This window comes from Oreochromis niloticus, linkage group LG12 (assembly GCF_001858045.2).
Source record: "Oreochromis niloticus isolate F11D_XX linkage group LG12, O_niloticus_UMD_NMBU, whole genome shotgun sequence".
Lineage (NCBI taxonomy): Eukaryota > Metazoa > Chordata > Actinopteri > Cichliformes > Cichlidae > Oreochromis > Oreochromis niloticus.
Window position 1 is genome coordinate 31,857,749 of NC_031977.2, and position 15,380 is coordinate 31,873,128.

At 37.2% G+C, this 15,380-nt stretch overlaps 1 protein-coding gene across 2 annotated transcripts in view; it reads left to right on the forward strand.

Moving 5' to 3' along the window:
• snx2 (sorting nexin 2) overlaps positions 1 to 13,382 on the forward strand; it is a 31,046-nt gene extending 17,664 nt beyond the window's left edge. The window contains exons 10-17 of one of the 2 annotated variants that reach the window (XM_005451454.4): positions 1,498 to 1,611; positions 2,309 to 2,402; positions 2,674 to 2,879; positions 3,326 to 3,469; positions 8,117 to 8,128; positions 10,029 to 10,109; positions 10,203 to 10,274; positions 10,856 to 13,382. In XM_005451454.4, the coding sequence (XP_005451511.1) occupies positions 1,498 to 1,611; positions 2,309 to 2,402; positions 2,674 to 2,879; positions 3,326 to 3,469; positions 8,117 to 8,128; positions 10,029 to 10,109; positions 10,203 to 10,274; positions 10,856 to 10,906 (774 nt within the window). In that variant the 3' untranslated portion in view covers positions 10,907 to 13,382. The remainder of the gene's footprint in view (positions 1 to 1,497; positions 1,612 to 2,308; positions 2,403 to 2,673; positions 2,880 to 3,325; positions 3,470 to 8,116; positions 8,129 to 10,028; positions 10,110 to 10,202; positions 10,275 to 10,855) is intronic. The other variant, XM_003444502.5, reaches the window with a different exon arrangement.
• The last annotated feature ends 1,998 nt before the right edge of the window (positions 13,383 to 15,380 follow it).

The following is a 15,380-nucleotide window of genomic DNA, read 5'->3' on the forward strand; positions in this document are numbered from 1 at the left end:
TATAGTTTCATTTGTTTAATGTGTATACTCTTTGCATTTTTAACTGGGCCATCTGCACTGTTTCGACCAATCATGATGGGCCGCCTTGTCCCAGTCCACACCTCTTTATACTGTGTGTAATTTAATTCATCAACTTTTTTTGCATCATTAGTAATATGACCAATAGGGGGTGCTATTGAGCCACCACAACTTGCCTAACAAGGCAAACATAAAGGTTGTTTATCTGAATGTCCATAGGCCTGCTAGAAGCAGAGCTACAGGATGACCATAGTTGAAAGATCAGGTTACTATTTTGATTCAGCCTGTGAGGACTAATGGCAGCTATGTAAATGTCAGAATTGTCATCTTTCTTTAATCATACCTGAAGGAAGATTGCCCTAACAGAGCAAAAAACAAATAAAACCTCCTTTAAGAAAAAGGCAAAAAAAAGGCTCTCACTTTTCCAATCTCTTCACTTCTTTTTCCCAACCAGTGGCAAAATGTCCCGACAAGGTCGAAGCCCAGAGTCGCTGCTGTGAACCAAGCTTTCCAAAAACCGCCTCGGGGCTTAACAGCCTGCGGCGTTTTCTGTTTCCTTGTTTTATTGTCCACTCCGACTAAATCCTGTGCAACATCGTATTCAAACTATCCTGCCCCCGCCCCACTCCCTCCTCTCCTCCCCTGCTACCCACCTGACTGTTGGTGGGATTGTGTTGTGAAACAGCTGCAGTCGTTGGGTCCAGAATAAATGGCTTTGTGTCACAGATTTAACAGGTGAATTGCTCGGACGCTTGACCGAGCGTGTCGGTCCGTCTGGCCCGCTTAATGAAACACAACCAGAGGAGGGAGAGGTGGAGGGAGGGGGTGAATGGCACCGAGCTGCAATTGAAAGCTATTTTCACCCCCCACCTCAACTCATTTACCCTCGTCCTCCCTTAGCTGAGGGCCCCGGGGACGCCGCCGTCCTCCGGCTGCTGCCGCTCCTGCTAAATGAGATTGGAGTGGAGGGGGGGAGAAGTAAACCGTCACAGGAAAACCCTGTATGTCCAGAAAAAGTAAACTTTTCCAGAATGAAGAAAAATGAGGCTGTTTTCAAATGGATGTCCCAGCTTTTTCATTCTGATGCGATGGATTCTGTGATGGTTTTTGTAGCCGTAAAAGACGATCAGCACATAAAGAAGCTGCATTAAACCTGTTTGGAGCTAAAATGTGGTAGACAAGACAATCAGAGAGGAAAGGAGAAAAGACCACAGATGTTTGGAGTGAAAGACGGAACAGAACGAGAAACAATAGGAAGTGAAAAGTAGCAGGGGAAAAAAAACTCCAGGAACAAAGTGATCAGGAGGGTGGAAACAATCAAAATCAAAGAGACAGCAAATCAACGCAACATATGCAGTAAGGATGAGATGAACGGAAAGCAGGAATAAGATGAAATGTATGAAGAAATGAGCTAAATAAATATAAAGGTAACGAGAACCTGAGCTTGTTTGTTTGTTTGTTTGTTTGTTTGTTGTGCAGTTGCCGCGGGCTGTCAGCACTCAGGCTCTGAGCAGCGCCGGACTTCTGCGAATGGTCAACAAGGCGGCAGATGCAGTCAACAAGATGACCATCAAGATGAACGAGTCCGATGCTGTGAGTGACGGATAGAGAGGGAGGGGCGAAGGAGGAAAGGAAATGGAGGGATGAATAGAGAGATTGAAGGATGTACAGAAAGATGGGAGAATATTAGGAAGGCAGAAAAGAGAGGAAAAAGATAATGAAGGAAGGAAAGAAGAAACTGGACTGGGGGACTAATAAAAGGTGTGGAGAGGTACTACTGAAAATGAGGAATGAAAAAAGATAAAGAAGGGTGAAATGAGAAGGAGGGAAGACGGGATGGAAACAAGAAAATAAGGAAGAACAAAATGGGAAGTGATAATATAAGAAATACATTTTAAAATATCAGGTGTGAGGTAGAAATGAATAGGGAAAAGATGGAGGAGGGAGAAAGAAGGAAGTATAAACAGATGGTAGTGAGCTAGTGACTTAAGGAGGGACAGGAAGGACAAAAATGAAGAAGACTGAGAAAAATAAAGGAAGGAAACACGAAAGAAATCTGGAAGTGGGGCGGAGCTGGGGGAAGGAAAGAATGTAAAGCAAAGCAGGAAAATTAAATAAGGAAGGAGAGAAACAGCTGGATTAGCAAAGAATTGGAAATGGAGGCAGAGGTGAAAGTGACAAGAAAAGGGAAATAAAATAGGAAAGATAACAGTAAGGAATGAAAATCAGATGGGAACACTGGATAAATGAAGACTGTTTTAATGGCTGGGTGTGTCTGTGTCTGTGTCAGTGGTTTGAGGAGAAGCAGCAGCATTTTGAGAATCTGGACGTTCAGTTGAGGAAACTTCACACCAGCGTGGAGTCTCTGGTCTGTCACAGGAAAGGTACGCTTAGTGTTTACCAAAACCAATGTGTTTCTTCTCTTTGACACGGTCTTCTTTGTTCTCTGTGTGTAATCTTATCCTGAGTCTATCAGAAAACAGAGGCTGAAAACTGTATTAAGTTCAACAAAGGAAAACAAGCAAACACCTGAAAGTTTTTAACATAGAAATTAAATTAAAAGTTCTGATAAAATGTCCGTACTCTTCCTCTGTTTGTGAGTAGAGACCCTGTAAAGTGGCTGACTCTTAAAATCCGTCTCTCGCTCCTCTCCAGAGCTATCTGTGAACACGGCGCAGTTTGCCAAGTCGGCGGCCATGTTGGGGAACAGCGAGGACCACACAGCCCTGTCTCGGGCACTGTCCCAGCTGGCTGAGGTGGAGGAGAAGATCGATCAGCTGCACCAGGACCAGGCCAACGCTGACTTCTACCTTTTCTCCGAGCTGCTGGGCGACTACGTCCGCCTGCTCACCGCCGTGAAGGTATGACTTACGACTGTTGGAGGTTCCCACTACAAACGAATGAGAGGTTAATCAGGACGTGCTGGAGCTGCCTAAGAAGCATAGAACTACATCTGAGCTACCACCAGCTTTTACTTGCTGGGTTTTGTCATCAAGACTGTTTGTCTGATAAATGGAGGATAAAAAAATAGAAAGTGATGGTTTTGATGTTTTTTAGCTTCTTTTCTTAAATAAGCTTTTCATTTTTTCATCGTTACAAATAAGAACGTGTTCTTAATGACCTGGCTGCATAAAGGTTACATCGACTCACTGCGCCATCTTGTGGTACAAATGGGTTTTAGACTAATTCACATTACAGACTTGTTGGTCACAGCAGCTGTTTCTTCACGTTCTTTTCAGAGCTTTTGTTAATTTTTGATGGTTTTAAGTACAGAAATTACAATAAGTGTGTGTGTGTGTTTGCTCAGGGTGTGTTTGATCACCGTATGAAGACGTGGCAGAAGTGGCAGGACAGTCAGATGTTGCTGCAGAAGAAACGGGAAGCTGAAGCCAAACTGCAGTTCACCAACAAACCAGACAAACTGCAGCAGGCCAAAGACGAGATCAAAGAGGTAAGACGGTCGTTTTGTGGAGCATCATCACCAAAAATAACATTTACTATGATAGAAATGACAAATCCCATTAGAACACATGGAATCATCCCATTTTTGATATTTTTGCTCATCTGGTCATCAAAACTGTTGCTTTGCTTTTTAAAAAAAAATTTTTTATGCAATGATTTTCAGACTTTTTTGCCCATCACAAATGGGAATTCGGAGTTTGAAAGCACACCCACACTGTGTCATCTGACATCTTTGTTTTGCTACACAAAGGCACTTCTTACAGCCCAACAATTTCTTTTTGTGCATTAGTGTCACCACTCTACTTTACATATTAGAACTTTCAGCAAATAATCTGAATTTATATATATATTCATAATATTAACAAAGTAAGACATTAGATTGTGTTTGGGGGGTTAAAGAAGCACCATCCACCTGTTGCAGCCTCAGTGTCAAAGTTAGATCAGCTGTGTTTTGGGGAATCTTACAATTCATGCAATTTGTGTGGCTTTTTTATTTCTTTTAAATTAATCCATTTTGTTCACTTTTTTTTCTGTCACTTTGCCAAACGCTTAAAGGCCGTCCAGCTGTTGGTCTTGCTGCCTTTGGTTCAGACCCAGCACTCACTTGAAGCCAAATTTCAGAGGAAATGTTTGATTTCCAAATTCCTCTTTGTCTTACCTGGCACCACCTTATCATTAGCCACCTTCTCCCAAAAGATAATACACCTGGTCCTGAGGCTATAAGACTGATAGCTTTTATGATACTGTTAGCTCTATTTTCTGTACTTGGTGAGCTGCCTGCACAAGAGCGTCGTTTTAATGTCCTCGCTGTCAGTCAAGGCCTCTGATGCGTCATCCTCTGATAATTCCCACTATTGTTCAAAGTGAAAAATGAGGCAAAAGATCGACATAAATTCTTTTTTAAAAATTTATATTGTCCCCTTGATTTCTCTCTAATGTCAAATCGCCATCTTTAATCCACCTGCACCAAATTCCTGTCTAATTATTTTCTAAGGTTGTGTTTTTTTCTGAAACCCTTCCCAGTATGATAAAAACATATGGTGTCATTCAGGAGCGACTCTCCTCTCTCTGTGGTTTTGTTTCTGTTGGGATGCCCGGTCAGGTCGAATAAATGTACCTTCACGGTTCATTCCTGTGAAAACATTTTTTTTCTTTTCGTCTGCAGACTTCACTTGAACTCGGTACGACAAACACGAGCAGGAGAGAACAGAAAAGTACTTTATTAGAGCGTCTGTTGAAGCTGTCACCACACAAATTCATCCTCCGTGCTGTCTGTCAGGATTCAGCTCACACACACACACACACACACACACACACACACACACACAGACGGTCGGGGGGTCTGTGCATTAGAGCCGAGCAGCTGTCAGATGTGGGGTTTTGGGTGGAGAAAGGGGGGAGTTTTTTGGGTGAGGTGGGGGAGGCTGTCAGAAGCTGCAGACGAGGACAGATCGCAGTAGAGTTACAACCAACATTTATTTGGAGCCGACGAGAGTTTTGCCGCCTGTCAGGAGTCGGGTTTTGGTTCACGCTTTGACAACAGCCAACAGAAAACACACACGAGCTTTTTCTAAAGTCCAGAAAAAGAGTTTTACAGCTCGCTGCTGCTGCTGAACCTGCTCAACCACCGCTGCACACATCATGTTAAATGTTGACTGCGCTCTGCTGGATTTTAGGTGAATCTGTTTTGTCCAATCCCAGTGCTTCATTTAAAGAGAACTTCAAATCAGGGATGTCCTCCTTCCTTTTTTTTAATAGAAAAATATATATTTTCTAAAATGTTTCTATTAGTTTTTGGTAATTTGTGCATTTTTCTGTTCCCGTGCTTGCAGCGTTAGCGATGTGGAACAAACATTTCTGAAAGATTATATAAGGAAGGAAGTTGACTGTGGAGCTTAATGGGTCTCTACTTTACTGCCATCCATTAAAAACAACAGCTGTAGTGAACAGTCAACACAAAGTGAATCATATTGTTTTTATTTTATATAACGTCAGAGTGAAAGGAAGTTGTTTTTAAAGCTATGACGGAGCTGAACCTACACATTCCAGATCAAGAAGAATAATCACACAAAAAGAAATGCAGTATATCAGAGGTTATGGTTTAATAGCTCATGACTGGGTCTTCCTCTGTGTGTTTATATCCATAACTGAATGCTGTTTGACCTAAACAGAGTCTGACAAAAGTTGTGTGTGAATTTTGACCTAGATTTCTTACTGCATTCCTACTTCCTCTCACTCCTACAGCGGTTTGTTTTTTTATATTCCACTTGGCTTCTTTATTCTAACACACAGATTCAACTTCAAACCTGAACGTCATCATACGTTTAAGTTTGTCTTTAAACAGCTTTGCCTGGAAAAAGGATGCACAGTGGATGTAGCATTAAACGCTTTCTTGTACATTTATGGCCACATTACTTGTGTGCTATGATACAGGAGTCTATTTAATGACAGTATGACTCAGTAGATGAAAATCAACTATGAAAATTATGTATAATTGGTGTTATTTTGGGCTGTAGTTTCCTCTGTCACAGAGATGTGGACTAGTCTTTGGTGAACAGTCAGATTTTTAACCCACACTGCCCCCTGTGGGCAACATACTGAAATAACTATCAGAGTCTGTGAATCAGGAGTCTGAGACACTGCTGATTTTTTTTTTTTCCTAAAATAATCTAAATAATCTTCTTTTGCACCAACACATTTTTTTCCACACTCAGTGATTATTTTATAACACAAATGATCATTTCTGAGTCATTTTATTCCCTTTTTTTTTTTTTTTTTTTTTTAGATAAGTTTTTATTCTTTGTTATTAATTTCGGTCTTTTTTTTAAAGAGTTGCATGAACGGTTTGAACATTTTTATGCTTAACAACATTTGATCCTTATTATTTTAAGGGAAACAAAGAAACGAGCATGAAGAAAAACGTTTGGGACACACAATTACTGTTAATTAACCAAATATAATTAATTATTAATTAATTAGTTAATTTCCAAATTAACAGGATATTTTAACAGACTTTTTTAAATTTTTCGATTAAGGACTTTCTTCAGTTTAGCAAACTTCACATTGTGTCATAAGGAACAAGTCTTCATCCTATGTGATGTTTAACACATTACAGCTAAAACAAAATTATATTATATTATAGATTCATTCTTTTTGGTGGTGATTTCCTTTTCTTCACTAGATGAGATCAGAAGATTCATATTTAGAAATGATTCTCGGTGAAAGAAGCTCACTCTGGTACGAGAGCCTTTTAAGGAACTCACTTGTTCTGCTTGTGTTTGCACTACAGGGACCAGAGGGACTTGGGTCCAGTTTTATATCAGATTATTTTTGGTTTGTTTTTTTGAGTAACTACAGTAAATGAATGAAGTAACCAGATTACGTAAATAGTGGAGACAAAATACTTCCTCTTTGTGCTGCAGACATCTTCACCAAGCCCATCTAAACAAACCCATCTACATTAAAAATTATATGCATTTAATTTAACACTTAATTATCCTGTAAACCAGAGAGAAACAGGAAGGAGACCATTCCTTCCAACAACTTAAAATCCCAGACTTCATCTTTATTTCTATGAACATTGTTATTTATATATAGATTTTATACTAATTTAGTTTACATACAAAAATAATTAGGATGGGGCTTTTCAAGAGATTTTGGCTACCTATTCAGCACAAAAACTTTCTAGATGGAGAGGCTACATGTTTTTCTTATTTTCTGAGACATATATACTGTTACAGTGGTGCATGCTCAAGTTTCAAATGAGGTCAGTATATGTGCAAAATCCCTGTGAGCCAAAAGCTCAGGCTTCAGACCGCTCTAATCTGTCTTGGCTCTTAATGGTGTCAGTGAGAGCAGATATCCCATATACGGTCATCTCGGGCACAAAGAACCCTCACCAATCTGCTGTTCAGACCTGTGGTTTGTTTGGGGCAGTCACTCAAAAGTTGGTTTAAAGGAAGGGTGTCCTTAAAGGGGAAGGCCCAAAACTTGTTCCAGATAGTTAGGGGGTACACTGGAACACAATGCACCCCCTACAATGAAGACTATTTTAAACTATGAGTCATGGAAAGCTAATCTAGAAGAAGCCAAAAATGTCTTCAGGAAATTTTAAACCTTTTTGTCATCATGTTTAGTACTGATCTTTGATGATGATGTAATTTTGGCCATTTGCCTGCTGGAGCAGTACAACAAAAACTGGCAGAAATGACATTACAAGTATTCAAAGCATTTAAAAGAAGAACATTAGGCTAGCATCACTCCATAGTGAACACAGATTTATGTTTTAGAGCCATCTGAATATTTCAGTCCATAAAATACTTCAGATTTTTCAATGAATGTGTCATATTAGATAAAATCACGAGACGTACGAAAATACAGTAACATGATCAAAGTGTTGATTTAAATCTGCGACTATCTAACTAGACATAAGCTGATAAATTATGTAAAGACATGCTCAGCATTTTTATTTTGTGTTGGAGGGAGGATTTTCTTTCCTTTCAGTGCCTGCATTTCTCCTCGGTGTTTTTGCTCATGTCTCTGGATCTTCCTCTATGATTTTGGAAGCTCTGAGCATTTTTTTTTCCTGCCTCTTAACTTTTGTTGCATTTTCCCTGCCATGCCTTCCTGCAACCAGGAGATTGAGGAGGTAGGACCTGCCCTGTCTGTCTGTCCATCCATCTCTGTGTTCACCTGCCCGACCGCCTGCTTCACACCTTTGAGTTGCTTCTCTTTGCTGTTTAGTTCTCATATTTATCAGTATTCATTTGTGGCATATTGTCACCATGTTACCCTTTTGTTCTGTTTTGCTGTTATGGCCCGTCACATGAATCAGACCGTCAAACTGAAGAGTTTTCTTACAGCCATCAGTTTTTGAACCAGTTTCTCCCTTTGGGACCAAATGTTGACTCAAAACTTTCAGTGAATGGACAAACTCTTTCATGTGACATCGAGTAGTCTAGTGATTCCCAACCAGACGCGCTTGTACCCCAGATCAGGTTAGCTTTGGTGATTTGAGATATCTGCAAACTTAAGGTAGTGGATTAAATGTTAAACAAATAAATTGTTCAAATAAACAATGCTAGCTAAAAGCAATTGAAGTAAATGGTTGACTAAGCCAAATACTGGATTATTGATTATTTGTAATACATAAATGGTATTTGTTATTAAATTACTTAACATATTTTTCACCTGCACTAACAAAGAAATTTCCCGACTGGGATAAAGTGCTTCATTTATATGAAAGCAAGCTATGAATTCAGACTTACAGACTGACTGTTCAGTTGTCTGAAAAATATAATCGAAATCTGGCTTTTATATATTTATTGGTTTTAGAATTCAGTTTAAATTGAATTAAATGAGAATATCTGCAACCTTATCTAAGGGTTACATCCGGCAGGAAGGTTGGGAATCACTGATCTAATCAAAGTCTTTATTAGCATCCTCATAGCTTACAGCATAGTTTGTTTTCTTGTTTTGTTTTTTTTATCCATGACCATGTAACACATAATAATTTAAGTTTCATTATTGTTTTATCCTTTTTAAAGACTTACTGAACTACAACTATCTGTTAATTAAATATCAGTAACCTTAATTAAAAAAACCATGTAAAGTATAAAAGTCAGCACTGCTGAGTCAGTTCTTAACAGGGGAATGTGATTTAGGAAAACAAATAAAATGCTAAAGTCTTCTTTATGAGCATCGGATCAAAGATCAGGATGAAAAAAAAGTGTGACATTAATTTGTTGCCTGTATTAGCTTAAAAATATATAAAAAATATATTTTTTATTGAGTGAGTGGAATCTCTGAGCTGGCTCACAGTCAGCTGTTCATTTAAACATTATTTTGTGTTCTTAATTTTTTTTACTTTAACTAAACTCACCTTTTAACTTTGCTGGTATCTGACTCACAACAACAACACACATTAACACAAAGCAAACTAGTTTGTATACAACAGTTTAGTTTGTGTACGACTAAATAGTTTTTCCCGCTATATTTAGGGCGCAGAAAAATATCTTGTAGGTGAACCTGTTACTGACATAATCAGTGTTCAGGTATTTGCAATTTAGCAGATATGCTCACAACATTTCCTGTGATAGATCCCATTCCAAATCAATTCCCAGTTGGATTTCCTTCACAACATTGTTTCTGTTCCAGCTTTTCCAGCAGGAGTTTTAATAGACAAAGTGGGCGTTCTCAAATTTCATGCTTAAGATGCATCCAAGTTACAGGTGCACATAAGTCAAATATGAATTATTATTTTTTTTTTGGTTAAAATCTTTTTAAACTTCAAACTATCAGCAACAACATCGATAATTACTGATTGGTATTGTCATATTGTTTTTTTCTTATTTAAACTGGCATGTGAAATCAGTCATCTAGAAGAATCCTAATTATGATGCAGTTTAAAGGTGCAGGTTTGCAGAAAGGCATTAAAAACTTAATAATAACCAGCAATGTTCCTAAAATATGACAATGAAATTTAGAATTACAGAAATATTCTAAATGTAGTTTCCCCTTTTCCCTTTTTTTGTGTATGTGTGTTTCAGCTGGAAGGGAAGGTCCAGCAGGGGGAGAGAGACTTTGAGCAGATCTCCAAAACCATCCGCAAAGAAGTCAGCAGGTTTGAGGTGCGTGGGTGAATGTGAATATGAATCAGTGAACTGTTAAATGACAGAATGAGGTGGGCAAATGAATATACTTTTAATGTCATTTTCTAACAGAAAGAGAGAGTGAAGGACTTTAAAACGATCATTATCAAATACCTGGAGTCTCTGGTTCAGACACAACAGCAGGTAAACAAAAATATTAGTTACATTTTTCATTATAACTAAAATGCTCTCAAAACACTCTTTAAATATAAATTTTAAATAAAAAAAAACTTGTGTTAAACTTTGTAAATATCATGTACTGATACGAAAATTAAAAATGTTTAATTTTCATTTGAGCAAGATACATATTTTTGTGTGAAAACTGTCTGAAAATTGCACTTTTTAAGAAAAAATAATTACATATTTAGAATATAACATAAAATAAATTACCGATCTGAGTACTGAGGACTGATGTCAAGCTATAAATTTTGGTGCCTTTTATTTGACAAAAAAAGATTAAAAACATGGATTCTAATTTAAAATATAAATAGTTATATGCTTAATAAAAACATTTAGCACTTGTCTCAATTTTAATTGTTATTTTGGGAACAGTTATGCAGTAAGGAATGTAAGGACATTACAACCCAAAAACAACAAAACTGGCACCTACAGGCTTCCATACAGTGTGAATGAAACCAACACTACAAGTTTTCCATAAAAATGAAACAAAATGCATGTTTGTCTCCTTGATAACTGAATATTTCTTCACTTTTTTCCTCTTTCAGCTGATAAAATACTGGGAGGCTTTCTTACCTGAAGCCAAGGCAATCTCATAGAATCCGATCTACACACAGACAGTCCTGACTGGCTCTGGTCAAACTACACTACCCATAATGCACATGTCCTCCTGGGTCCTTCCTGCTCCTCCTTATTAAGCTCAGACTAAAGAAGAGAAGTGAGGCAGCAAATCAGCTGAAATCTGATAAAGTTCATGATGTTTAACTCCTGCTTTTTTTTTTCTCCCCCCCTCCCCCCACGCTGTGCTGCGTTCATGTCACGACTGACGCTTTAGAACATTTAGAATAATACCTTAGGAATGCTGATACACCAAAACTGATTTCTGAGTTCCCTTATTAATTTTTATGAAGTCTAAAAGGGAGCGATTCGTTGGGTTGGAAAGTCATATTTTCGTATGGATGTGAACGCAGCACGGGTTATGGCCCTGGTGATTTTTATTTTAATTTTTTTTAAACATTCTGGTTGATTTTGTTTGTTTCCTCATTGTGCATGAGGAAGAAGGTGATTGGAGAAAGCTATTTAAGGGCTTTTTACATAATAATGGTCAATATTCAAACTTTTAACTAAAGAAAGTTTTTTTTTTTTTCTCCATAAGCTTAGCATTTGAAGGCATGTTTCCATAATTCACATATCTTTGAGTTTTGAACTGACAAAACAAGATATTCCCTTAAATAAATAAATAAATGAAAAATAAATTGGTGATAAAAAAGGGATTGATAACAACAGTTTATTTGAAGAAAGTGATTTGCTCCTCTCAACCAAAATATTGTGTCTTTAGTTAAATGAAAGTATTTACATTTCATTTCTTTCATGAAAAACAAACAGGACCCCTATGCCCAGCTTACCTTATCACCAGTTAAATTTCATCCAGTTTAAGTCACCAGTTTATTTTACTGAAAGAAGTTTTTACCTTTTTTTTTTTTTTGAAACACTTCAAACCGCTAAGTCAGAATATCTGCGCTTTTATTTTGGAACATGAGCTGTGAAACCGATCCAGAGTACGTGATCAAGGACGACCGACTGCATCGTTTTTGTGTATTGTGTCTTGTTACCTCCTGTCACCTGTACTTTCACTTCCTCTCATTCCTTTCAGAACAAGAGCCTGTGTTTTTGTTGCTGTATGATCGTAAGTGAAGGCAACATTTTCTGTTTCTGTCCTCTCTGAGCCAACAAGAGCAGAGAAGGAAGACTCTCACATGCCGGTTTAGTTCATTGCTGTTCTCGAGAAATTATGGATGGAAGTTTCTGAAAAAAACCCTTTTAGACAGTTTTTTGGGCAGTAAGTTTGAAACCCTTTTGAATATGAACAGAGACTAATACGCTTCAGTGGACACTGTGGCATAAAAAAAAATGCTTTCTTCTTTTAATATTTTCCACCTTTTCATGACAAATTTACTAGATGTCTTGGCCGTCTAAGTCAAAATTTCAGATTATCTGAAAATTTCAACTTACTAAGTCAAACTTCTGAGAAAATTTAATTGACCTTGTTGTTTTCTTTTGCTTCTCCCGATTCTAATGTGAATCTACAAGAGCTGAAATCTTAAATGAAACATTAGTAACCATAAAAAAAAATGTGAATGTTGATTTTCTTACGACTTGAAATCATTATACGAATAAACGATAATGCGAGAATGCCCCTCTGTGGCAGATTTTCTCCATCTCTGTGAAATCATGCTAAATATGTGGTTAATTAGTACCTTATGAAGCTTCAGTGTGAACTGGGCCTTGGTGGTTTTCTTCCTGCTGCTCATGTTCAGCCCAGTTAGGAGAATTTAAGGTTTTGAGTTTTAAATTTAACAAGAACTGATTAAATCAATCAGAAACTGCTTTTTAGTATTTCTAAGTCTTGGAGGCTTGTGGTGTTCCAAGCTCTTCATTACAGATGAAGGATTTCCTTTAGGGAATGATCATAAATCTGAAGTTCGGAGCGTCTGAGTAGTTTCAGGCCTGGTGGAGGTGAGACTTTGTCAGTTGACTGAGTAGGTGTCCGTCCAGAGATCAGCCTCAGACTGTGAGATTTATTTTTTAGTCTTTGTTAATTAAGGTGACGACTCCAACTTCCTGCAAAATCCTGCAGAATATGAGCTTGATTTTATTTTTTGTTGAATTCAAAGAACACTTTGCTATCCAACATCTCAAATCTGTCATAAAATCTATAAATCAGATATTTTAGCTTATTTGATTCAAGCAGAAAGTAAAACTGGAATTACTTTTGATTTTGACTTTTCTTCTTTTGGTGCTCAGCCCACATTACTCCTCAGTCTTAAATTCTACAAAACTATGTTGATTGTTGTGGTTTTTATCATGTTTTATTCCTCATTTTTTTGCCACCAAATGATGTGCAATGGTTGAGAACTTTTACTTGATTTTAGGTTTTGTTTTTATTTTTTTTTCACAGATGATGAAATGCTTTATCTGCTGAGATTTTTTTAAAGCCATTTTGGTTTTGATATGACATTCCTGAAGTGTGACAGAGCAGACGTTTGAGTACAATAAAGGAATGTATCTCATCCATGGTTGGACTGGGTTTGAATTATTTATCTTCTGATTGGTTAAGCATCAGTTTATGTTTTAATGTAAACCTAGACTTTAACTTTTTGTAAGGCTTGTAAAAAGTTACTGCTGTGATTATATAACAAACATTACGCATAGGTCAGATAATAAACTGAGGTTAATTGATTCAGTAAGATGATTATATATTATTAAATTACAGTAAGAGTATCATTAGTATGAGCTTTTGTGTTTCATGTGCAACAAGTAAAGACTTTAGATAACTATATTTAAATCAAGCTCAAAGAGGTCATTCAAGCCAAATTTCTACTCAGGTTTTACATTTAGGTCAGTTTTCGCAGCAAATTCTATACATCCAAATACTGTAAATCAAAACTGCAGTTAGTGTGCATTAAATATAAGAAAATGTAAGTCTCATATTTTGTAACTGTAAATCAAGGTTAGTTGAATACCCTGTAATATACCTCGACCACTGCTTCTCACTCCAAATTCTCTTTCACATACATGGTTCTCAGTGTGTTTTGTCAAAAAACATCTGGAAACACAAGTTTCCAGATAACATTTTTGCCAAATATTCATCAAATGTTTGCAAAATAGTATAGTATTTATTGCTTATAACATAGTGTATTGAATGAAAAAACTAACAGCCAGTGTTTAAATCCTATGACACTGTAGCAAGTGGGTTAAAAATATCCGTACCTCTTTTAAGTGGGCATAGTTACTTAACAGGTGAGCTATACTAATACTAACTAGATTATTGTGAGTGTACAGTACTTAGGTATCATATTACATGAAGAAAAATGTAGTAGACTAAAGTAAAACAGTAATAAGAGTAAATTTTGTAATGCATAAAGTCAAAAATGTCACAATGTAAAAACTAGATTTATTTAATTTTAGAAAGTTAAACTTCACACATTTACAAATACTAATAAATTAGAAAGTTATCGGATGATGTTACAAAACTTTTTTTCTGTAATTTTTTTCACTTGTTATATTGAAAATCAAGTTACCATAAATAGTTTCCTGTCTAATAAAGGGTTATTTAACAAAAACTCAATATCAGTGCTAATCAGGAGTCATTAATTTTCACCGGATTTTCTTCTATTGTGGCCTTTTTCTAGATTAACTTTTACACCGTTCTCAGACACACAGACCCTGGAAGCCACATCATACAGCTTCAAAAATCAAAGTCTAAACACAGTATATGATGATCAAATATTGCTTACATCAGGATTTAAAGTTGAACATAGTCTTGTGACTCTTTGCACATGCTCTGTGTAAATTGAATTAAATGTACTAAATTAAATGGTTGCCATTATCTTTATGAAACTCATCAACACTGCAGTAGCAAAATGTGATTCCAGTGATTTTGGATCGTGTCCTTGCCTACACTCAGTCAGTCCTCAGCTTTCCTCTGTCACATGCGTTTCTCTCCTCCGGCTCTGTTTTTTCATCCAAACCGTTGTTTTCTCGGAAGCTCGAAGTGATAATCAGGGTGCCGAGACCGAAAACGATTCACACAGCCTGTCAGGAGGCTTCACGCCAGCTCTGCTTATACAGAACAGACTGGGCACAGAGGGAGAGTGATATCAGAAAGTGGGCTGTGCGGTACTTTGCATCGTGGCTGTGACAGGATTGACTAGCTGTCATATTCAGCTTTCAGGTTTCAGCAGAGGGCAAACAAATTCACACTTGACTATATTAAGAGACACTATAGCAAATATTTACACCCACTGTGTCTGTGTAAGTGGTGTTTTCATTCATTTCAGTATTTGTTTGACATAAGTTTATCTTTTAAAAAGAATTACCAGCTGTGATAACATGGTTGGCTGTGTTATCACCTTTTGATTGTGTGTGTGAGTGAGTGATAGCAAGACGCCTACTGCAGTATGAACCGCCTCATTCTTGGAGCCAGAAGTGATTAAATTTGATCAGGACAGTGAAGTAACGCCCATGCATTTTGCTTGGTTACAGTTAGATGCACTATATAGACAAAAGGAC